Genomic DNA, 25,964 nt, shown 5'->3' on the forward strand with positions numbered 1-25,964 from the left:
TCCATGCCTCTCTGGCACAGAGCCTGGAACATATATGAGGGCCATGCAAATATGTGTCACATGAATGAATGAGGAAGATGATCAAGCTGAGCCATTTTTGTTTTAATTAGATCTCATAATAATGTAAGGAAACGTATTTGTGCAGTTATATAATGGCTGTCTAAGAAGGAATGAAACAGACTCAGAAAATCCATTGACTAATGGTATTACTATTGTTCAAATGTGATAATATGTTCACAAAGGATCAAATTTGAAGGACAACCCTTATTTGGATATATGCTTTGAAAATTATACCTCTAATATATTGTGTGTCAGGAAGTTTGACACCTAAAGTTATTATTTTTAACGTGAAAACAAGACAGATATGATACTAGCCAAGCATTTTAACTATCAGTCAAGTACATTACATGGCACATATTGGCGCTATTAACATCGTTTCAATAATACTGTGTGATACTCAGTGGAAGGCAATCTATTCAAAATCTGCCTAAAATATTTGTATCAGAATATCACAAGTCATAAACATTGCCTATGGTTACAATGATGAGACTGGAAATTGCTAGTCTTTCCTATCTTTTTGTCTCCACTAAGTTTCTCTGACATTGGAATGTATTACTCAGCACGTTAGTATCTCTAGTATGAATTTCTCCTAGAGCTAGGTAAATAACTAAAAGTACTCACGAAATGAACAGCGGAAACCAGGACTAAAAATAAGTGTTCACTATCCATTGGTCAATAGGAAATGGTTAGTTTGTGAATTAAAAAAAAAATCAAATTGGGAAATGATTAAAAAATGTCAAATTTTTCAAACCCCAAACTACTTTTCAAAGTTTGACTCATGTCTTATCTCCTTTCCGAGGTTCTCTCTACCGCTTGATCAATCATTCCTTTCTGAATGACTGAACATCGTGGTTTTGGGTCTGATTTTTTCCAATCTGCATGCTTTCACTCTCCTCAAGGACTACAGGCTCCTCCTCAAGGAGAAGAGATTATTTTATAAAGATTCCTACTTAACCCCACTGTGCTGTAAACACAGTAAATACATAATAAATATTTGGTGGTTCCTGTTTGTTAACAAATGCCAAATGGGGAATTGCAACCACAACAATTGGGATTGTTTTGCCCTACTATTATTTGTCGTTAAGGAAAACCCCCAAGGCAAGAGTGTGTTCAAGGAGGAACAGAGCAGATAGTCTTGAGAGCGGAGTCAAGAAAGAATAGCATCGGGGACTAATTCATCATTTGAAAAATAGATTGTCTCCTGTTCCCTAGGCAGTCTGCTGCTGAGCATAGATGGGCTACAGTAACCAGATTGGTTCATTAAAATATAGTCCCTTTAGTTCACCATGACTCATCTTTATGATGAAGCTGTGATTCTGGGAACTGAATGTGCTAATTTTGCTACTCTCATGACACGCAAAAGAATAACATAAAACTTAATTTTTAATGACTTCATGTTCAGTTTACTGCCATTGTATAGCTCCACCTCTGTATGGACCCCACACATAATAAAATTTGGTAATACAAAGAACTGTCATAGCAGTTCCTTTGAGCAATGGCCCACTCTAACTGCTTGGGATTGAAAGTTTGTGGATCTGCCTTAAGGAAATGCTCTAGATAATTAAAAAGGCTTTCTCCGTCCTTCAATATCTCCCACCTCATTGCCCTACTCCATTAAACGTCACTGCCATGTTAACATGATTATTGTTTGTTTTTCACATCTATATCCCCAGAACAAGTGCCTCAGACATAAAATGTTTAACTAATGAATAAAATCATTTGCCATATCAGTTCTAGACAGGAAAGTCTAAATCAAGGACATGAACTTAAGTTTTCTCTGAGACCACAGCTAATGGTGAAAAGTAACAAGGGCAGTAAGAATCACTGGGTCACCATTTGCTTTAGTGAGTTACACGAACTTTATGACTGCCAGAAGCTTAGTATTCTCAGGAAATTTTCCATTGTGATGTTACTGCCTAGGAAGGACAGTTGTTGGAACTGCCTTCTAAAATTTTGGTAGCCTTAGATCTTTGGAGCGAGTGTGTGCGTGTGTGTGTGTGTGTGTGTGGTGGGGGGGAAGTCGAGGTGCATGGAATTTAAATATCCAGTAGATTTCACGAGGGGCCTCGTTTCAAAGTCACTGTTGATCCTGAAATTTGAGTCTCTGGGTGAATCATATAAATGGTGTATATCACCATTTGGCTCAAATGTTGTATCCTTTGTTGAATCATAGGATATCTATATTACATGTTATATTATATGTTACATATTAACATATGTTATATGTTACATTATATTAAATGTTGTATACTTTGTTGAGTCATAGGATATCTATATTATAAGATCTAGTGTTAGAGATTTAAATACCATGTTTTATAAAAATAGTTGAAAGATCCATGAAATTTTCTTAGAAAACCTGGCTTCTGACACAACTCTGGACTAAGCCGCTTGGGAGAAAAATAAACAAGTTAAAAACATTCATTAAGAAAAGAACCGGCATAGCAACAACCTACCTACAGAACCACAAAACAACAACATAACAACACAACAATTGAAAAGTGAACCAAAGATCTAAATACTAAAAACTCATAGAGACAGATCCACGTTTCTGTAGAGCCTGAATATATATCATTTAATGGAACTCCTTTAAGAAAAAACCCAATATTATAAATGCTCAATTACATATGGAGGCCGAGAAGGGGCCCGGAAGTTGAAGCTACAAGCATTTCCCAAGGAGCGGCCTCTGCGCATCGCCATAGTCAGTCTGCTCAGGCAGGACGGACAATACTTATAGAACAGCTTTTTCAGGGAAACCCAAGTCAGGAAACATAAAATAGATGGAAAAACAAATGGGGGAAGACCAGGGAAAGGCATTGTAGCAGCAACGATGCCATGGCAATTAGGCACTGAAGTGGGAATACTGCACAGTAGTAACACTGACAGCAGAAAGAAGAAAGTCTATTTTGAAGGGAGATAGGAGAAAAGAGCTTTTGCTTTGTGGGAATCAAGGAAGTATTTAAATCTGAGAATCTAGTCTAGGGTCATCACTCTGTCATGCTAAAGGCTTATCGACCATAGGACAGCTATTTTATTGCTAGAAAACTGCTAGATAATTGTGGGGCTCACCCTGAGGAAACAAGAGCCAATGCCCGGGAACATTTTTCCACCTTCCAGTCTCCTCTTCCCATTTCACCTCACATTCCTCTCTGCTCTGTCTCCCATCCTGCCACTTGCACACCAGTGTTTCCACACAGATTCTACCAATGAAATAGCACATTCCTCTGGGTGAAAATTATACGACAGAAGTGATTACATAAGTGAGGTCCATCCAAACGTAGGCATTGTGCACTTTCACACGCAAAAACTTTCAAATTTATTATACATAATGTAAGCAATTAGACAAGTGGCTTGAGTGAGAAATGATTTGAAAGTCAAACATTCAGACTAGGTTGAAGATGACTGTGTCCTTTTCTTCTGATGAAGAAAACTTGGCTTTGGAACCACTCTTTTCCCAGCACGCTAGTGCTGGATTGCCCAGATCATCAGTTCGTTGTGGGGAGAAGTCAGTATTGTTCATTTTTATTTTTTAACCTTGGGTCTCTCCTTCAGTGCCTGGTATTAAATGGATGCTCAATAAAGTGTAAGAAATGAGCATCTCCTGTGAACACATTAAATACTGGGGGAGAAGAAAAAAACTACATTCACAACAAAGTGCTCAACGTCCACCATATTAGAGAGTCTAAAATTGCAGAGAGTATTTTGAAAGGTGCTGACAACTCAAAGGCCATAACAACCTTGAGGAAGAAAAAAGAATGGGAGGAGGATGCTTCAAGCCCTGAGTCCTCAGTGATTTGGGTGAAAGTTAGCTAATAATGATCCCGGTGACTGTCAGACAATATTTGACGCCAACTTAGTAAACTTATTTAAGACACATTTATGAGGAAAAACAAGTCTAAAAGTAAAAGCAGTATCCATTCAACCCTATATCCACTGTCACTTTCATCTGGGACCTGCCATGTTTACATTGATCCACAGTCATTAACAAACAAAAACCCTTCACATTAGGTGTTGAGTCTATTACTTATGGAGGAAAGTACACATATGACAGGGAAGAAATCTTTTAACATGTCTTAAAGCCCCACATTTTAGCTATCTGAAAAAATTCAACCATGGCATGCAGATTCATCCACCAAAGTCACCTAAACTTTTACCGTAGTTGAGATTGACAATTTTAGCAAATTACAACTTTTCAACTGGGGTAAATAACTTTTATTCCAATCCATGATCTTTGTTGGCTTTAGAGTTTAAATAGCTCCACCCTAACTGTACAAACCTACAGAAGAAACTTTGCTACAACCCACAATATAGGCATGGTATGAGCTCCCCCTACTGGTACAACACTATTCCCACTTCATGAATCCAGTAAGGGTGACCCCTGTGAGTTCCAGAGTATAACAGAATCACAATTTAAGGTTAAAGAGGAGGAGAAGCTAAACAAGTTGAAAAAAAATCAAATAACCACCCTAGACAAAACAAAACAGAAAAACAACCATACTCATTCAAAAATAATCTCTGCCAAAGACATCTTGACAAATATTTAACAGCACCTTTTAAATCCCCACCCAAGACTGGACAGGAGAGAAAGAGTGAATTAAATGATGCCACTCTCAGGATGTTCTGGTGTCTGCATTTGCATTTCAACATACCGACAAGCAGAGTTTAAATGTAGTGGTGTTCATATATCTCTCTAGCAGCACATGTATCATTTTGCCCTATAACAGCAGACGTGAGAGGCTACAGGCTTTAGAGAAATAAAATAGGGTAGCAGCATGGAGGTCAAACAAAGTCTATCTGAGGGCCTTGGGATTTTTTTTGTTTTTTGGGTTTTTTTTTTTTTTTTTTTTTGCGTTTGAAAGTGACTTCTAATATATACCTATGTGAACTGGGAAACTACAAGTGGAAGCCGTAAGTTTTATGTTTCAAGACACTCAAATGAGTTGTCTCCAGAGGAAAAAAAATTCAATGTGAGAATCATGGTAAATATAGGTAAAAGTGCTACTGTGGGGACATTCGCATTGACAGAGCGGAACTGCCACAAAGGTGTTGCTAGTGATAAGCTGTTACAGAAAAAATATAATGAAAGAAATGGAACTCCCACTCTTTGAGTCAGCAGAAGGGAGCTGTTTCATGATATTTGCTATATTCGTAAGGCTGCAATTTGATTATATTGGATTCTGTTATCACAATCTGTTACATATCCTACATAGAATATAAATACATAAAGCCATTTAAAGGCCAAATTATAGAGCTGCGTAGTTTTATATTTTACCTTTTACTGCCACACCAGTGGTGACGCTTAAGTGGTATACGTTAAAAATGGTAAATGAAAAACAAAAACACTATTATCATATGAAGGCTTTATTGAAAAGCCACTGGTTGAAAATCCCAAAAGTACATCAATCTGCTTTCCTCTTGAAGTCTGAGAAAATTGCCTTAGATAAGTATAATAGGTTCAATGCATGGGCTTAGTCTTTTTGTTGTTGTTGTTTTAGTGATACTTTTTATGAAACATTTTCATGTCCTAAAGTAAAGCTCTCTTTTCATTCATGTGGAATGTGAATGGAGAATTTGAGGACTACAAAATGAGGTGACGGGATTATCTTTTTTCCTTTCCCTTTCCAGATCCTTCTTTACATTGGCATATAACACTTTTGCTCATACCAGCATCATTATGGAAAGGGATGGAAAGTGATTTGAGTAAATACGGGGCACCAGTGCATCTGTCACCTTCTCTTTATCTTTGTTGCCACTACCCTGGCCAGGTCAAGGTCATCTTTACCTGTCCTGCCACAATAATCCTTTGTACTGGTTTCTTTGCTTCCTCTCTTATTTCATCTACAATTCATTGTCCACACAGCAGAGAGTAGTCTTTCAAAAATATAAGCCAGATTATATTACTCCCTTTCTAAGGCTTCCCCTGACATTATGAATACAATCCAATTCCTTATCACTTCTCCACTCTCTGCTTCCCATCTTCCTGCTCATAGTTTTGCTCAAGCTATACTTAGTTTCTTCCTGTTTCTGGATTTCACTAAGATCTCCCTTAGAGCATTCACATTTGCTCTTTCTTTGCTTCAAATGCCTTGCCTCTGGATCTTGGAGCACCTTTCTTTTCTATAATTCAGGAGTTCAGTGCAAATCTCTCTCTTCCCACAAAACGCAGTCACTTTGTATTACATCACTTTGCTTTACTGTATTAAAAGAAACGATCACTTGACGAAATGTTCTTATCTCTTTATTTACTTATTTTATGTCTGTTTCTTCCCTTGAGAATTAGGCTTCATGTTACAGGGACTTCTTCTGTATCCCAAACATCTAAATCACAGCTGGCACAAAGTATAATAGCATGATGCTATATTATCCATACTAGGAGAATATACAGTATAATATATGGATAAGTACTATGTTATCAAAAACCACATGGAATACATTCTTTGAATAAAAAATCTGTGTGTGTGTGTGTGTGTGTGTGTGTGTGTGTGCGCTTATGCATGCACATGTGCACACACCAAGAAGTTCAAGCCCAGGTCACATCACACAAAATAAATAGCATAGATGTTTCCCCAATTAGTGCAAATTTCCTACTTCACAGCTACTTCCCTTTCAAATTCATAGATGTTTAATATATTTTCACATAAAAGATTATAGATTTTAAATTTAAATCCCTGACTTTAAAATATATGGCAGACTTCACATGAAACAGCAGAGAAAGGGGACAAGTAGGACCTTCAGGGGCTTGAGTTTAAGCCCCTGGCTGTGCCACTAACTACACGGTCCTGGACAGGTAACTCAGACTTTGTGTCTTTTATTTTCTTCATTGGAAAATGGTGCTGATATGCTTTTCTTGAACAGTTATAGTAAGTATTTACTGCCTGGCTATAAAAACCTGACACATAGCAGGCATTCATTAAGTTTGTTAATAAAAATATTAGTCTATTAGTCTTTAGAGTGTTACACTGGGCTTAATTATTAGAGAAGAGAAGCTATATGAATGTTAGTGGCTTATGTAACTATACATACACACATCTTTGTAAATCAGCACCGATGTGTCTTTATCAGTTCCTATTACTCAGTTGGAAAGCAGCATACCTAAAAATCACACCCTATTTGAAGCACTTTTCCATCTATTCCTTATCATTCCAGGAAGCTCCGGGAGTAGTATGCAGCTATTGAATTTTTCGTCTGCTTGGCCTTGTCCCAGAGGTACAAAAATTAGGAACTTTGTCAAAAGAAATGCTCCCTCAGCATTACCAGTAAATACCGTGTGCTAGAAATGTCAGAAATAGTACTTTTTAATTCTCGGATATTCAGAGCTAAAAACTACTTAGAAAAAGTGAGAAAAATATCTCTGAATTCAGAAAAAAATTCTTTGTTGAACCCAATACTTCCTTGAGTATAACAGAAGTCCCTTTCATAAATTCATCCAGCCAATCATTTGGAGTTCAAGGTGTACCACAGATGACCAAGTCCTTTGATTTTTAATATCTTTGTTTAAGAGAAATGTTTCATGCTCAGGAGTTCTTGAAAAACATGGTTTAAACAGAATTTAACCTGCTTCTCACTGGAATATATTTCAGTCTTTTGCATGTGACTAAGGTGATCAATGGTCCCACTTTTAACAGGGCTGAGGAATTTGCTGAATTTTCTGTGCTAAAGCTGGAAAAGTCTCGGGGCGCCTGGCTGGCTGCGTTGCTGGAGTGTGCAACTCTTGATCTCGGGGTTGTGAGTTCGAGCCCACGCTGTGTGTGGAGATTACTTAAAAATAAAATCTTTAAAAAAAAAAACTAGAAAAGTCTTGGGCAAACGGAAACAAGGTCGTCATCCAATATGTGACTCTTCAAAAGGAACGAAAATATACTGCATTTCCCAATCTCACTTACCTGGAGACTCTGGTATAATAGCATCTTGAAGCATTCAAGTTCCACAGAACACATTTTCAGAAGTTCCAGCGGAGGGGAAGGTTTCAGCTCTCCTACTCAGCAGTATTAAACATTGATTTCCACCTTTGTCTTGTCTGGCCAGAATGAAACTGATTTTTTCCTAATGAAATATGTGCCGGCAGCATTAAGTGCTATTTTAGATGGAAAGGAAAATGTATATGTGGTAGAGTTAGGAAGAAAATCTATGCCTGCGACACATTTTTCTCGGTTTCTTCTCAAAACAAATGTGTCGGGAGTACAGAAACAATCGAGGAGGGAAGTGCATTAAATGAGTAAATATCATTTGGGTTAATAATGCAAAGAGATGTGAAAAGTCGGAACCTATAAGCAACAATAGTCTCCCCAGTCTATTTAAAATTCCACCTGTTTTGTTTCTTACTTGGACACTAAAACTCTATTTCTACAAAATATTAAACCTCACTGCTTTCTCCTCTCTTCTGAAATTTTGCATTGGAACATCCTTTTCTCTCTCATCAGACTGCCCTCCTGCCTTGTTCCTCCAAACTCTCCTTTTTATCCCTCACAAATCTGTTCTTTCATATCTGAGCACAGCATTAGCACATTGTTACTATTTCATGGATGGGGGGGGAATAGATGGGGTGGAAAGGGTGGGGTGAGGGGTGTGGCTTGGAGTTGATAAAATAAATATAATCACTCTCTTCTCATGTCTTAAGGAATGATGTCTCTATTCACAAGCACATCAGTCCGTATTCACATACACATCAATTAATTGCTATTGTAGGAGTGGATATCATTGCCCAGTCAGCTCATTTATCCACCCATTATTTTATCCAATATTTATTAAGTGCCTAACTACATGCCAGGCACAGTTCTGGGGAATTCTGCTGGGAGTATCTTCACTTTCAGTCTCGAACAGTGAGGTGACATACTCTAAAATCATTGCTCTAGAATCTTCGTGGCATCACGTGGAGGCTCCTTTTTCCTCTTCCCTATATTGCTGCATATCTCATAACAGCTGAAGCTCACAGAGTCCCGCTCTTATTTCATTAGGTTAAGAAGCTTTCTAGATGGAAGGAACAAATACCCAGTGTTCTATTTTGCACGTAATATTCTTTGATGCTAAAGTACATTTTATGTGGGGTAATCATTGTAATTCCTTGAAAACTCAGAAAAGACAGGCTTTTTTCACTAGTTCAATGTCACATAAATGAAAGCATCAAGTGGATTTCCAAATGATTCTGTTCTCTGGCCAAAGTCATTTGGTATTTTAATAAGTAATTTGGATGTGAAATAAAGTACTCACATAGGGTAAAATTACCTCAATTACCTACAAACTAACTAACTAGAATCCTAAAATAACTTCAATTTTTTTTTTTCTCACACACGACTTTTAGGAGAATGAGGTAAATCACAAGTGAACACGTTGATATACTAGTATCAGTTGATGCTCTTCAAAAACAAAGAAAAGGCAATGGAAAAAAGCCTTTCAGATTAAGCTTGCAGCCTATTTTTGCCAGAATTCTCTTTGGTTACCTTTATTTTCTTTGAGTTTTTTATACATAAGGATATATAAGTGGGTGCTTAATTTTGAAGCTGGTTTAGGTTTATGAATATCATCTTCTCGCCTGTTCTTGGTGGGATGGGGCATGCTCTAATTTTGGGGTTTGTTGTTTTTCAGTCCTCTTCTATGAAATTAAGATAATTCTACAGGTTTTTTCAGTACATAAAGCCCTTCACATTCAACTTTTATTTTGGATTTCAAATAATTTAAGCTGTAGTTTGCAAATGCGAAGGAAACATTTTGAAATTCAAGCACACTTGTTTTCTGTTAGTGTCAGAGCCTTAGTTCAGCCAAGCAAATATATAATGAGATCCTACTAAGCACCAGGTCTTGTGGCCTGAGTATATAAGAGTGTTAATAACAATTACCTCCAGACAAATATACAAACAGATTATTTCAACGAATTAGTTTGATGATACAAAGGAGAATCGGTGAGAGGTATTTAGACCAATCAGGAGATCGAAGGAAATCTTCCTATAGAGTCTGATCCCTGATTTAGTCTTGGAAGGTGACTAATATTTAGGCAAAAGCATGGGGAAGGATGAAGAGCATGAGCAAAGCAAAAAGGCACGAAATCAATTGTGTTGTATCCCAATGAACTACTGTCAATGAAAAGGTATGCTGGAGTGGCAAGTCTGAGGTGAAGAAGACTAGTGATGAGTATAGAGAGGCAGGTACTGGACTAATTCTGGAGGTCTTTGTTTCTCCTACTAGAAGACTGACTTTAATTCTAAGGAAGATGGACAGCCATTGTTGGGTTGTAAGCAGGGCAATGATATGCTCAGATAAGTGTTTAATATAAATCATTCTGACTGTGTGAGTAAGAAAAAAATTAGGATGACAAGACTGAAAGCAGGGAGACCTGTTAGGAGGCTTTTTTTCAACGTTATAGACGAGGAATGCCTAGGGATTGAAATAGGGGATTGGTGGATGGTCTGGAGATATAGATTTGAGAACTGTCCACAATGGAAAATCCACAGAGCATGCTGATTTATAGGACTGGACTGGCTTTATAACTCTGCCACATTCCATTTCAAAGCACAGCTCGGCATACAGGAGCTCTCTCTTAGTGAAAGGCCAAGGGAGTTTTCTAATCAATGTCTGAACATTGGACAGCATGGACCTCAAAAGCAGTGAGAGTGTGAGCTTCCAGAATATAACCATTTCATACCATCCCACCATTTAAGATGCAGTATAATAACTTTACTACTAATTCCCTTCTTTTTCTAAACTGCCAGCTGTGTTTCTCTTTAATTATATTTAAAAATAACACCTACTTTCAAAGACAACCACATCCAAGCTGCTATTATGGTTGTCTTTTGAGCAACTGAATAAGTCCTCAACATTGTAAACTCTCCAACCCTTAAAATCTCAAAAGGCATCACAAAGCTCGAAGGGTTGAGAAAAGATGACGCTCTCTAGCTCAACATGTTTTTTCACCAAGTTTCCACCAATACCACTAATATCGATGTGTCAGAAATTCTACTTGCCAAAGGTCATGTTTTTCTGTTAGTGCTATGGTCTCCGGAGAGGACAGTCAGTGTATCTGGAATGACTCTTGTCCTAATTTAGTGCTTACAAGATCATGAGAAATTTCTCAATTTTGCCAAGAACAAATATGTGCAGAGCACATCAATTTTACATAGAAGCCATCATAAAAATGGGTTTCCTCTTTAACGGATTTCATAATAATGAGTTTTCTGTTTGTGGCCTTTACCCAAAGAAGGTAATGACAAAACAGCCACCGATTCAGCCAAACTATGGGATTAAGGAGTGAGAAAAGCAGCTGGAAAATGAGAAAATTGGGGGAAAGATTAAGGTTATAAGAAATATTTAATTAGGACTGGATTCAGCTTAAATGATCCATCTGTAGAACAGGTTTTTGGAAGCATCAGACCTTATTTAAAATCCGGTTAGTTCCCCTTTTATTCTTCTCAAAGAGATCAGCAAGGAATACAAAACTAAAAGATTTTTCAGAACCCGTTTACTAACTGACAAGCTCTGGAATAATTCTTTCGGTTTGACTCATTGAGCCAGGATGCTAACATTATTTAAACATTGTTTTCTATTTATTCCTGGATTTTTCTCTATTCCAGAGTTATAACAACTGTGTAATTTACCAGAGAAAATGAAATTGCTCTTTGTTAAGTACACATGGAAAATCATATGCTACAATATGTATTGAACATTTAGTATGGTGAAAAAAAAAAGCTATATTTTCAAATCCAAGTTTGAAACCAATTCTGTGCAATTTGGCATGCACTGTGGCATACAGAGGGATTCCTATGTGTTGGTAACAAGTGAAATTTTCTGCTTGCTTAAAAATATCAAAACAGAAGAAGGACATCTTAAATAAAACCCCAAATAAGAAGTACCTTAAGAGAAAAAAATGGATTAGACTATAGCAAAACCTAGAGTATCTGTTCAATAAAGGACCACAGACAACGTCCCTCAGATAGGTAGCAAACTGATAGATCAAAGACAAACAAGAGATAGTTTAGAAAATATACCACAGATTCCTGCAAATCAACAGCCACCAGACAAAAGAACGTTATCTCTTTTCTTCCCCACTTCCTCCCTTACTTCAACACAGTCCATTCTCAACACAGATCTTACAAAATCACCAGTCAGATCACGGCTTCCAGTTCACTCACAGAAAGAGCCAAACCTTGTAGGAAGGTCTACAGGCTCACCCCCACCTCCTTTCCTCAACTCCAAGCACCCTCTCCCCTGCTTTAGTTCAACTAGCATCCTTGATCTTCTTGGATCACCCAAGTACCCTTTGCACTTATCCTGGAATGCCCTCCCTTTGCTTATCTGCAAGGTTTGCTCCTTCATTTCCTCCTTATCTTTGTCCAGCCCTTCTGGATCATCCCGTGCTAACTAGCAGCACCCCTCCCCCAACCTTTCCTTATCCCATTTTTCCCCCTCCATAGAAGTCATTACCATGTGACAATCTATATTTTCCCTTGTTTATTTGTTTACTGTTTGGGTCTCTTCACAAGAAATAAGCTCTACAAGATCAGAAATTTTGCCTGTTTTTTCCCTTTGCTTTAAATTTTAAAGATCATAAAGGAGGCCAGGGTGCAATATTCACATTTTCCCCTTCTCAGCTATTGGGGAGTGTTGCATACAGACAGCTCATTGCCGAGTCTCTTTCCTGGTCTATTGTGCAGAAGAAGAGAGCCACCTGGCCCAAGGCAACACTCCCTCTTTGGGGTTGCCCACATCAGTGGGTATCAGTGGAGGGATGTGAAGGTCAGCCCCATTTGTTCTGATTCAGTACAATTAATAGGGGCCCTCCCATCTTAAGAGCTCTGTAGGAACATTGCTGTGGCTTTTTTTAAACTGCACCAGTTCAGCTTCTCCCTCTGCCCAGTCCTACTTTCCTCCCTTGCACATATGTTGATCCTGAGACTACTACTCAGTAAACTTTGAATGCACAGATCTCAACCTCAAGGTCTACTTCTTCGGAAACCCTGCCAGGATCACAGATGAAGAAACTAAAAACAGAGTCTAAGTAACCTGCCCATGGTCACATTGCTAGAAAGTGGTGGAGATGGGATCAAACCTACAGGCTCTAAATCCAGGACCTGTGTGTGTATGTATGTATGTATGTATGTATTCTTTTTAATGTTTATTTATTTATTTTGAGAGAGAGAAAGAGGGAGAGAGCATAAGCGATGGAGGGGCAGAGAGAAAGAGAGAGAGAGAATCCCAAGCAGGCTCCATGCTGTCAGTGTAGAGCCTGACACGGGGCTTGAACTCATGAACCATGAGATCATGACCTGAGCTGAAATCAAGGATTGAACAATGCTTAACCAACTGAGCCATGCAGGCAACCCCAGAACCTGTGTTTTTAATCTTTACTTCCTGCTGCTACACAAATATCCATACTGCCCCCTACCACCAACAATAATTTAAAGTATACTGAATACCTTACAGTGAATACTTAGGGGACAAAAAGGAATGGGATTAGGGATGGGGGATGAAGGAGAAAATGAACAGAGGAGAATAAGTGGCAATCATAATGTGCCATGGACTTGGAGTATGATTAACTTAGATAACAGACAACAAAAACCCATAGTCGTTTGGGTACTAGGTTGAATAGAACAGATGAATTCAGAAATAAAAATGGGAGTGAGAAGGGAGTAAGAAGATGGGATAATGAAATCATATATGAGTGTTGATAGCATTTATGATTTACATAAACCACAGAATATGGGGTCTGGTGTAGTTGTTATAAACAGCTACCGCAAGAGGTATAGTTGTGCCACTACAGTTGCCTTCATTCTTGGAGTTCAAGGACTGACTTGGTTATCATATGCACCGTTTTTGGGTTTGAGGATAAGCTGTTTATCCTTCATGGTCATCATTCACACATCCAAAGGCTATTATTGTGGATAAATAAATTAATGTTATTTTAGTGCTTTTTATAAACCATGAAATGTTTTACAAATAATTATAAGGGCACCTGGGTGGCTCAGTCAGTTAAGCCTCAGACTCCTGATTTTGACTCAGGTCATGATCTCCCAGTCCGTGAGATTGAGCCCTACATCGGGCTCTGTGCTGACACCATGGAGCCTGACTGGGATTCTCTCTCCCTCTCTCCCTCCCCTGCTCAGACATCCTGTCTCTCAAAATAAATAAAAAATAAATTTAAAAAACCCAAATAACTACGTATTAAGTATCAGCATCCTTACAGATTTATCTAAGTATGCTCTGACATCAAGTGGAACTATAATCAAATCTTTCCACCTATTTTAAAAGAATTTCTTTCTAAGAAGCTCAAGTCCTGGAAAAACTTCTCAGTGCTTGGAACCCTAATGTACATTCTTCCTTGTAAGTGTACTGAATTCTCTATATTGTGAATCCATGTCATTTCTTCTTTTTTGGTTTTCTGTGGAGGCAATATGCCTGCCATTTTAGTTTCAAGAGCAGTTATTTATTGTTCTGAAATTTTAAACATTATTCCTCATTTCTTGTCTATCTTGCGTAAATCCAGTTCTTCTGACATCAACCCTGATTTTACTTCCCCTGAAGGTATGGAGCAAGCTGCCTCTTCCAAATACTGAAAACTGTGATGGGATTCGTGGGGTTCTTCTCATTATCTCAGCATCAATACTTTAAACCGTGGATTTAAAAATAACTGATTAAAAGATTCAAACTTCTAATTAAACTCTTCAGAGAAATTATATTCTTAGAATAAATGGGAATAAAGAGCAAAGGTAATATATATTCTTTTAATTTCATTTTTAATTTTTTGGAGTTCAAAGTTCCTTGCATTAGTTTGTTATAATCATCTTTCCTATAAGTAGATATTATTCTCTTTTACTGATAAGATAAATGATTCTCCAAGGAGACGAGGGTAAAAATCAAATAGGCAGCCTTCAAGCCAATTAAAAATTTAGAATACATATCTTCTGATTTGTAATCCAAAGCATTTCTATCACTCTACACACAATGACTGCATTTCTTTTCCTAGGTTTTTGTTTTTTTTTTTAAACCCATACAGATGATTCAGACAAAAGCTGGTAGCATCCATTTCACATTCTCAAGCAATCTTCTCTAGAAATTCAGACAACTCTTACTATTCTACTGGCGTGAAAAGTTATTTTTATGTTTAAGATGGTAATCAGGTTGAAAACAAAGTATAGCCAAGTTGATAACAAAGGTTCCTTTCTCCTCCTTTTTCATTTTCCATCATTCTCACTTTGTTCCCTTCTTCTGTTTGCTTTTCGTATTTTTTCCAATTTTATTATCCATTACGTGTTCCTCATTCATTCTACCTCTGTTTCATTACTCCATTGCAATACTGCTTTTCTTTGAGATGAAGAGAAAGCACAATGGATTGCAGCCCAGGAAAAGCTGGGATAAGATTTCAGTTGCAGTTCAGATGGCCATACGCCCATCTCCAGGCATACGCCCATCTCCAAGAGCAGCTCTCAGGCATAGGACAACAAAAGTGAGGAAAGTTTCCACTTTCTCCCCCTGTGTATTGCCCTGAAAGAATCTCAGCCCTTGCATACATGGTAGAATTTCTTTATTGAATCAGTATTTAAGCTGAAGCTGCTTACAAGTGATGCCCGTCAGATTTTGGCTGTCATGGAGAAAATGCATGGTGAGACATATTGTGTTTGCTGGAACTTGACCATGACAGTGAAGTAGAGAAGACACAAGTCGAGGTCAGGAAAGGGAATGTGTACAGGAACACGGAAGAGAAAAATTTCTTCGCCTTATACAAGAACATTTTATGGAATGAATATTCAATTCCTTGTTATTTACAGTATATTTAACATTTTATTTCTGCAGGGAATTATTTTTCTTTTGATAATTAGAATCATAATTTTTCCCATTGTGTGCTAAGAAGAGAATTTACATGTAATCTCCTTTTGAGTAAAAAAAACCAAAAAACAAAAAACCTGTGTCATATTCATTGTTACAGCTGCAGAAACCTTGCCACAATACCTAAGTTCTGTCAGGCTTGTTCAATTCAACCACATTCCTGAGTATCCTCAAATTCATATTAGAAACATAACGATTTTTAAAAAACAATTTTTAAGTTCTCAAACTTCTTACAATACTGTTTCCCCATTTTTGGCAATCCACGTTAATCAGAAATAGCAGCTTAGGGTCTAAAATTTGTTGCACTGTAAACATCTCTTGCTCAACCCAAAATGTATATACAGTAAACATCCTAATTTTAGACATCTGAGTAATACCGTACAAAGTTAATTTTCACAGGGCAACTTTGCATTAAATAAAAATATATCATAACTGGTTTCATACAGTAAAGTTATCTCAACAATTGCCTGGATATTAAAAATCAGTCTTGATACTAGTCATGGATGTAAACTTGATTTGTTACTATACATATCTGATATTCATCCATTAACTGATTTTTTTGAATCTATGTAATTATATAAGTTGTATAAATAGGCCCAGTGCTTCATTTTACTTCACAAAATGAAAATACACCCAATTGTATCTAACCTTAGAAACATTTGATTTCTACAGATATTATCATACAACTTCCCATAAGATGTTATTAAAATTTACTTGTGGAGTTTTCAAGACCTATAGCGGGATAATACATTTATAATTCTTTTAATAGTTAAAATATTTTTAACCAGTTAAAAAATAATTTTACCAGAATTATTTTTTATTTCTAGAAATCTATCAAAATTCCAGTAAATCCAGAAATATTTTTAAGAGAATAAAGGAAAATATTCATGGCTTTGTCTTTATAATATGACTAAAAGGCTTTGAGAGAAAAGCAGGGGTTAAAAATTATTCTTTAACCACCCACACACCCCTGGATTTTAAGAGGAGGTTTCTTTAATACTTTTTTTTCTTACTGCAGTATTTGTTGCTTAAGGAAGTCTGTGGGAGGATAAGATGTTATTATCCCTCCTACACACACCCGTTTTCTTATTTACAACATTAAATCTCCATATATATAAGTACTTGAAACGCCAACCCTTTTCTTTCAGCTATGTTCTTAAATTCTTTGGACTTTGGTCCACACGTTACCACACATTACCTTCCTATAGAACACATTTATAGTTAATTGTAGTTTATCCTGATTTTTTTTTTCAAGTGTGAGACTATCCAAAAAGGGTATTTGAGGTAGATGCATTTCCAACTTTTTGTCTGAAAACAGAATTCCATAAGCAGCAAGTCTTATGTTCAAAACAAATAATACAAAATTATTCTTTGCATTAGTGACTTTTCTTGAACACTAAAAGGACACAGTCACTGGCATGGGAAAACCCAACCTTTAAGATTTGTATGCAGTGTTTCCTATTACACTGTAAGTTACTTTTATAAATGAACGCATATTTGCAGATCATGTTGGAGATTAGTAAACGTGTTTCACCTAAGTAAAGTTAGCCCTTTGAACTGTTTCATCTGAATAAACAGATCAATAGTTAAAATTTTTAAAATTCCCTATAAAATATATACTAATGTCATGAAACCTTTATATCATTTTCATATTGTGGTAAAAATGTTCCCTCAAATGTAGTAAATGACAGATATGCCCTTGTGCAAATGGGTTAAACTTAAATTATTTTAAGGTAATTAGTTCTAACCTTCATTGCTAATATAAAATTCATTAATTTAAAAAATACAGGAAAATCTTAAAAAAATAAAAATTTATGTATTTTGAAGTGATTTTGGATTTGGAGGTTTCATGATATCATTTATAATAGCTACACATACAACGTGTTTTTGCAAATAAATCTGTTCACTTCTCTATTCAGATCAATGCATTCCAGTTGGGAATTATATTAACTTTTGTTAAAAGAAATTAGAAAAATAATCATTAACCACACAAAGTGCTTGCAAATATGCCCCAATTATTAACTAAATACACATTATTGAGAATATATCCTATGGAGACCTGTTAGAACAATCACTAGCTAGGATTGATGGATTAACCAAACAATCACAGGTCATTTAATCACTTCTGGTTAATTCAAAGGAAACGGACTCTGGCTCCTCTGATGCTTGGTAACAGGAACTCTGACAGAATACAGAGGCAAGACTATCTTCTTTAATAGCAAGGGTAGTGAATCAAATATATTTTATGTACAATCCAATGGATATGTGGATTGGAATTGTTCAGGTTACCCTAAACTAGGTCTTTAGGTTTAATTAACTCAGCTTTTTTGGTACCTTGTAGTAGAGTGAAAAAAGTAAAGAAAATTAAAACTATTAGTATTTCAGAGCAAAGTAAGACAAAGACTAGAAAAAAAAAGTAATTTAGTTTAAAAAAAATGTTTGGTCTTTGATTTAAAAAAATAGTTTTCACAGAGTAAATACTCAATACCACAACTTTCAGAACAACAACTATTGAAAAAAAGAGTACAACTCACAATTAAATGGGTTATATGTCCTTTCCTTTTTATAAAACAATTATCTTTTAAGAAGTTGCTTTGTTTTTTTTGTCCTCAAAGTTACTATAAAGCACAAATAATTGAAAGGAAGAGTAAAAAGCAAAAAGGAGATGAAAATAAGAAAAGGAGAGTGGTTTCTAAATAATGTACAAAATTCAAGTTATAAACATCATATTGACGGCATCGAAATTATTTCCTAAGACATACTACCTTTATTTAGATCACTGGATAACACACTGAACCAAAGATCTCAATATGGACTGAAACAGGGAAGAGTGATGTTGACCTCACTTCCACATGCATGAGCTAATTACAATGAATGAAAGCTGGAATCCACCATCAGAAACATAAACCATGTCTTCTTAAGAAATAAATTAAAATGAAGAAATGATGTGTGATATGATAGGGGACTCAAATGGAAAAAAGTATATTGTGGCATTTTAACAGAAAGAGCAATGAAGATTTTCTGTGGTCCAGTTTGTTTTGTTTTTAAATTTTTTCTTAACATTTATTCATTTTTGAGAGACGGAGTGTGAGTGGGGGAGGGGCAGAGACGTGGGAGTCACAGAGTCTGAAGCAGGCTCCAGGCTCTGAGCTGTCAACACAGAGCCCAACGCGGGCTAGAACTCATGGGCCCCGCAAGATCATGACCTGAACTGCAGTCAGCCACTTAACCGACTGAGCCAACCAGGCGCCCCGAGTTTGTTGTTTTTAAAGATGTAAAAAAATTAACAAGACTTGTTGCATGAACAGTGGAACAGTCGAAATTCAATCAACGTAATTATCTGCAAAAGTAGGTAATCTATATATAAAGACTAACTATAGCTGGGAAATAAACAGAATTTCGCATACGAACTACTTCCTTCCAAAAGCAACACTTTTAAAACTGATTAATTCCTTAATATTCTAATGGTGAAATATCTACTCAAGCAACTTTTTCCTTTCTTTTTCTCTTTACCATTTAATTTGTCCTAAGCTCTTCTTTCCAAATAATTAGAGAAGCTTTCTTAGGAACACTATATTAATCAGCCAGAGGGGCTGGCAGGAAAACAATTTCTTAGAAGTAGTGAGAGACTGTCCTAACATCCAATGACTGTTCAATGTCATGTGACATTAAATACATCTTAACGCTCTCATGGTACTAAATCTTGACTTCTGTTCAGTTTTAGCCTTTATGGGAAAAATTGCTCTCCAATATTTTGCTGTAATTGTGTTCTCTGGGTAGTACTTAAACTAATAAGACTTTCATTACATAAAGCAACTTGATAAATCTTTGAAGTATTACCCAAACTAGACACTGTGATAAGTTAGATCTTTCTTGAACCCAAGGCCTTCTTTTATCTTTCATCAAATTCTGCATTTAAACACTAAAATTGACTTGGAATCATACATTTGATCATTTTATACAGCTTAAGCAAGGCCTCAAGAATGTATGTTTTTATACATTCTCTTTTTATTATTCTTATTGAAATTATACCTAACTTTTTTTTTTCTTGTTGTGCATAAAGGTGGAATTTTGTTTGGATTTCATTTGAAAAAAACATTTTGGGATATTTACAATGAATATTCAATTCATAAATAAAGGCTTATCTGACATCAGATCAAATTTAAAAGTTTCCACCTCTCTTTTGCATACTTCCTTAAACACATAATTTAATAATGAAAACACGTCTTACATTAGTAAAAATAATAGAGATTAGTTTAGCCAAAGAAGTAAACCTAATATCTTATTTTCATGGGCTTATATTTTGTTTATCTTCTTTACCTTTTTTTATGAACTAAAGCTCCTTCAGTTTCAAATTATTGATGTGATAAATAAGATCTTGTTTACATGATAGTTATGTATGTGTTAATCCCAATACCCGGTATTTTAGGGCAATATTACATATTTTAAAATCTCAATATTTAAGTAATTTTCTCATGAGTTCTTTCTGCCCTGCTAAATGTTCTTGGAGGCTTCCTTTAGGAATTTTTGAAATGCATATCTCTTTTAAAGATAACTCAGGCACAAACAAATGAATGAACAAGATTAGATGAGATGGTCTTAAGTATGATTCATAAATATATCAAAATATTTGCATGTATACACATTTATGTAATAAGTAGAATGATACTTTGTTTTCCCTTTTCCTAAAATGAAAAAGGTGAATTTGTATCAGACATCTGTAATGGCAAATACATAAGTTAATAACCATAAATAATATCTACAGGTAAGTCTTCAAATATATAAAAAGGTAACTCTTACCTCCATCTCCAGATCCTGATCCTGCATCTGGGGGAAAAAGAAATACTTTGTTTTTGTTTGAAAACATATTCAAAAACTACTTATGACTTTATTTAGTTCACGTTTACTTTCTTCATTAAAACAATCATATAATGGAGAAAATTACTAATATTTAACCTGAAAATATATATTCATATCAACTTAATTTAATTTGTATAATATAACTTATAAAATAAATTCTCTATTATTTTCATTCTTAAACTTTGTAAGAAAAACTATTATCTACCTTTGATACAATTCCTAAAATGGACTATGTAAAATCTCTCATATTTTTATTTTAACCACGATGAATTTGGTGCCATTAACTGAAAAAAAAAAAAAAAGGAAAACAAAATGCTTGTAAGAGTGAGATTCAGAAATTAAACAGGCTAAGACATGTGGCAAATAAACTCATAATTAAGGCATATTATTATACATCACATACACACGAAAAGAAAAAAAAACAGTTTATAGATGATTATCTTTTCATGTAATTGCTAATATGTTTCCAAATACCACAATTGTGGATGAGTTTATCTGCCACCAACTTCATCCTTTGTTTTTAAAATCAATAGAGGAGTGACTTTTGTCTTTGTGCTTAAAACTGTATACACCCTAAGTGATGCTGGCTGGAAAAAAAAGATACCCTGCCTTCGACATTCCTCTTTCTCCATTTCTTCTCTCCCCTCCCTCCTACATAATTACAGTTGATCAAAGGTGTGGATTTCTGACAACTCAGTTCCAAGGGACAGTCAGTTTTCTAGGTGGGAGTCAAGACAATTGAGTTTCCATCTGGTTCTACCTCTTAAATGTGGACATCATCTTCCTTTTGCCTCTCCACTTCTTTTCATTCTAAAAAAATTTTTTTTAATGTTTACTTATTTTTGAGAGAGAGAGACACAGAGTACAAGCAGGGGAAGGGCAGAGAGAAAGGGAGACACAGAACCCAAAGCAGGCTCCAGGCTCTGAGCTGAGCTGTCAGCACAGAGCCCAACGCGCACTTGAACTCAAATACGGGAAGATCGTGACCTGAGACAAAGTCGGACGCCTAACCGACTGAGCCACCAAGGCGCTCCACTTCTTTTCATTCTAAATACATTTGGTTATGCATTTTTAATGTTAGTACTGGGGATTAAGACTAATACTGGTATCCTTTGTCTGAAATGCCCTCATCTCACACGGAAATCTCAATGATTCAAGAACGATATCAAATGGCACTTCTGAAGGAGTAGTAGTTTAAATAATCAGCTTTGGTGGAGACTCATATTCACTAAATTCATAGAGTCTAACACTGTATTAAGTCAGAAAGCCAAGTCATTTATTAACTTGTGTCTTTAGCCCAGCAGAGTCTTTCCTTAAGGCAAGCTAACTGGTAAAACAATTTATAAGAAAAAACCCTTCTTACTAAATGTATGACCAAGTAAGGATTTTAATCATATGCCTTCTCTGTTTAATGGTAACAGATCAACAAAGGCTGATGCATTCATCTCCATAGTAGAATAGTGCTGTCGACTGAACTGACCATCAGAACTCATGGCACCATCACTTTTGGATAGGACAGTGCTTGAATGGTCAATGTTTACATACTTTCACAGCTAAAATTTGAACTAAATTTATTTGAATTAATTTTAAAGCTTAATTCAGTATTACTTATAACTATCAGAGCCTAACAGGTTGTTATATTATAACACGAATATATTCTATATGTTTTAGTTAAATGTGTACAGTTCCTTGTTTCTTCTGAAGACTGTAAACTTTTTAAAATCAAGAACCATGTCTTATTCAGCTTTTTATCCTTATAGTCACATAAGAGGAAATATGTAAAAGCTTACAGATTCAAATCTCCAAACATTACTCATTTGATAGCATAAGGAATGTTATGTAACCTTAAGCTTATTTGTCCTCTATTCAATGAGTGTAGTAATGTCTATGTCGTTGGGTTGTTTTGAGGCTTACTGCACAACAGCATGTTTTAAATGCTTATCACTGTGCCTGGAATATAAAAATTAAGGTTTTGAGTAAATATCTTGCCTATTCATTTACAGGTTTTCTAATAAATACACATGGTTTGGGAAAAGAAAAAAATGGCAGCAGTATATTGGCTTGTATTTCCCATGTAGCTTCCTAAAAAGTCAAGGGACATGATCTTTAAGACAATTTTTGTTTTATTAGACCCAAATCAAGTAAGTAGGGAAGAAAGGAGTAGATGGAAAAAATAACCACAGGTCCATGGCATCATTATGAAATAGTGATGGAAAGTTTTGAGGCTTCTCTAATATAATATAAGCCATCTTGGCAAACCAGAGACAAGTAGTCTACTAAATCCTTATTGATGAGACAAAAACACCTAAGAATTCATGCTGTTGAACTTGAAAATTTGAACTCCTAGCCAATGCACTTCTTATAACACCAAAAATTGAGAGTGAGACTATTGAGCAGACTGCCTAATAGGAAAACATTTTTTGGACCAAAAAAAAAAAAGATTTGTAGGTTCAATGAAATATAATAAAGTTACATCTTCTACTGGCTTTTATTCCTAGAGATCACAACTTGCCATCTGTATTCAGTGTCAAATAGCATTTTAAAAATAAATGGAAAATCTACAAAGAAGGAAAATTTCTTCTAGATCAAAAGTCAGAACTCTAATTTATTTACAGTCAGACCTGGTTAATCAAAATTACTTTGGTCCCTCCATCATTATTCAGATCAAAAACCTTTTAGATTTTTAAGTCAATGGGAAACATTCAGCAAGATTGGCTTACTAATTAAATCCTACAGAAATCTAAGTATGCGAATCAGGTAGGTATGGATTACTCAACTGCGATTAAATTTTCTACTTGGCTCACTCTTTATTTTCATAGTATAAACAATACATTAGGAACTAGAATGTAAACATTTGTGTGAATCAGGAGAATGTGCTTGCCTGAACCTACAAGAAGTTGGAGGTTGGGAAGTAAGAAAGAAAGATTATGGCACCAAATGTTCCTAGCCATACCATAACTTAATGATTCTTTATTATAACTGCCCAATGACTCTCATTTGGCTACTGTCAGAGACAGACTGATAAGCTAAATGATCTTGAACAGATAAATCCTTTTCTCAGTACTCTCTGGTATTTGCCTCCAACATTCTTGGCTTCTAAGAGTCAGAGGTTCCATTTTTTCCCCCATATGATTCGTCTTGACATATCACTTTAAATTTTCTCCATAGGTATGGCAGATTGATTTTTCATATTTAGTTTGCTCCCTGTCTTTCTTTCTGTTTCCCCCATCTCTACTATGATAGTACCATGCTGGCCCTCCTTCCTCCCTACTGGGGAAGCAAGTCCAATGCCTCTCACACGTTGCTGTCATTTTCATTCGTTACTTCTTAGATGAAGTGGCAATGATCTATTTGCTCTAGCAAATAAGAGGTAAGTGGGGCACCAGGAAGGACGTTCACATAATGAGGGAAAGAATCATGTAACAGAAATGATTACTTTAAAACCAAAACCAAAACAAAAAAGCCTACATCATCATCTGTGAGTAATAATATCATTCTCTTCTGCTAGTTTTTAGGAACTTTACTAGTCACTGGTACAATTTGGAACACAATCAATTACTAGCCATCAACAGACTTAAGATAATCTTTTAAAGAATACAAGACTTTCTCCTTGCTCATTTACCATCCTGACCCAACCATCATACATATGACTTTGTACAAAGTTCCCTAGAATAGAAAAACACCTGTTATCTACAAAATACGTGTGATCTATCTAATAGTTGTTATCTTTCCATTAAAATAGACTTCTCCTGGCACGATTCTGTGTTTTCACTTTTGAAGGAAGTTCATATTTTCTAGTGCTGCTGAGGTCACCCAAACTTTCACTTTCAAACCCAGATCTGCAAAACTGCCCTCTGGCAGATGATGCTATTGTTCAAAACAAACAAACCAACTTTATCCATGCTTAGATAAGTTTCTCCATATTTGGCACATAGGCAGTAAATCTAGAGCTCTAATTATATTATTCAACTGTCTGCACTTCATTAAATAACATATGTATTAAAATCAACATCCTTATGGTAGATTTTCTCTTTCTTCCATAAGTGATTCGAAATGTAAACGAGGCAAAAATAATGCATGCCTTGTGCGAAAGAATAAGAGGCTTATCCAGCCAGTATAGAGTCTGAATGATTTATCTGGAGATAACATAACAGGAAAAGCAAAGGTTCCCAAAGGTCTCGGGAGTCTTTATGATCATATACATACCTGTGGCACATGATCCTTCAGACACCACAAGTATCTCACTCTGCTGTTTGCATGCAGCCTGTCGCAGGTAGCACTCATTCTGGTAACTCTCCCCATTGGAGCCACACACAGGCACATAGTCACTGTTGCACTGGGGAACACACAGATATAAGCATATGGTTACTACTGGAGTCTGCATACCTTTGAGACCTTGAACAAAAATAATCATTTGCAAAAGAAAGTACCTGTTTTCATTTTCAGTAATCCCCATCATTTCCATTAAGTCTTTGACCTTACAAGAGTATCATTCAAAGATACAGAAAAGTAATGTCAAGTCGGGCCAATCAGTCATTTGATTCAGATGGGGGGGCGGGGGGAGAAAAAAAGCTTCTGAATTGATCAGGTAATTCCAACAAAGTGATTGGACAAGCAATTGTAAAAAGATATTGCAAAAAATGTATCAACATTATTTAATACTGCTTTTCAGATATATGTCCATCTGGCTTGGTGGGAAGAATCAAAACACGCTACAACATTCACGTTATTAAAAATAAGTAATGCCTATCCGTGTTTGGAGCAGAAGTATATAGCTGCAATACCAATGAAGTCAGTTACGCCTTACTATGTTTTTTTCTCTGTTGAATTTTAATCTTTACACATTTCTAAATATTTGGGTAAGACATTTGGATTACTAATTCATTTGTCATGTATCTTTAGATCATCAGATATGGACAGATATAGTGCAAGAAAAAAAACAGCAAATGGAATACAAGGGAAAAATCGATAACTATTGAAGAAAAGTTTACTGATAAGTATGTAAAACATATATATGTAAACTTGATTGATTATTGAAAAGTATGACTATTAATATATATTTCATAAAAAGAAAAGTTCATTTTTAAAACAACCTCATTACAAAAAAGTACACATTTTACAATGTAAATGAGGCAACCTACAGGGTATACTCATTGTAATATAATCACACTCTAAGGCATTAGAGATATTTGGCTGTGTCCTATACCTGCTAATTACACTAGAGATGTGATTATCTC

At 35.8% G+C, this 25,964-nt stretch overlaps 1 protein-coding gene across 2 annotated transcripts in view; it reads right to left on the reverse strand.

The window, feature by feature from the left end:
- Positions 1 to 25,964, reverse strand: part of TMEFF2 (transmembrane protein with EGF like and two follistatin like domains 2) — a 230,509-nt gene that overhangs the window by 192,670 nt on the left and 11,875 nt on the right. For both annotated transcript variants that reach the window (XM_043577356.1, XM_043577355.1), the window contains exons 3-4: positions 24,934 to 25,063; positions 20,668 to 20,694 (exon numbers count right to left, since the gene is read on the reverse strand). In XM_043577356.1, coding sequence (XP_043433291.1) covers positions 20,668 to 20,694; positions 24,934 to 25,063 — 157 coding nt within the window. The remainder of the gene's footprint in view (positions 1 to 20,667; positions 20,695 to 24,933; positions 25,064 to 25,964) is intronic.

The sequence above is a fragment of the Prionailurus bengalensis genome, chromosome C1 (assembly GCF_016509475.1).
Source record: "Prionailurus bengalensis isolate Pbe53 chromosome C1, Fcat_Pben_1.1_paternal_pri, whole genome shotgun sequence".
In the NCBI taxonomy this organism is placed as follows: Eukaryota; Metazoa; Chordata; class Mammalia; order Carnivora; family Felidae; genus Prionailurus; species Prionailurus bengalensis.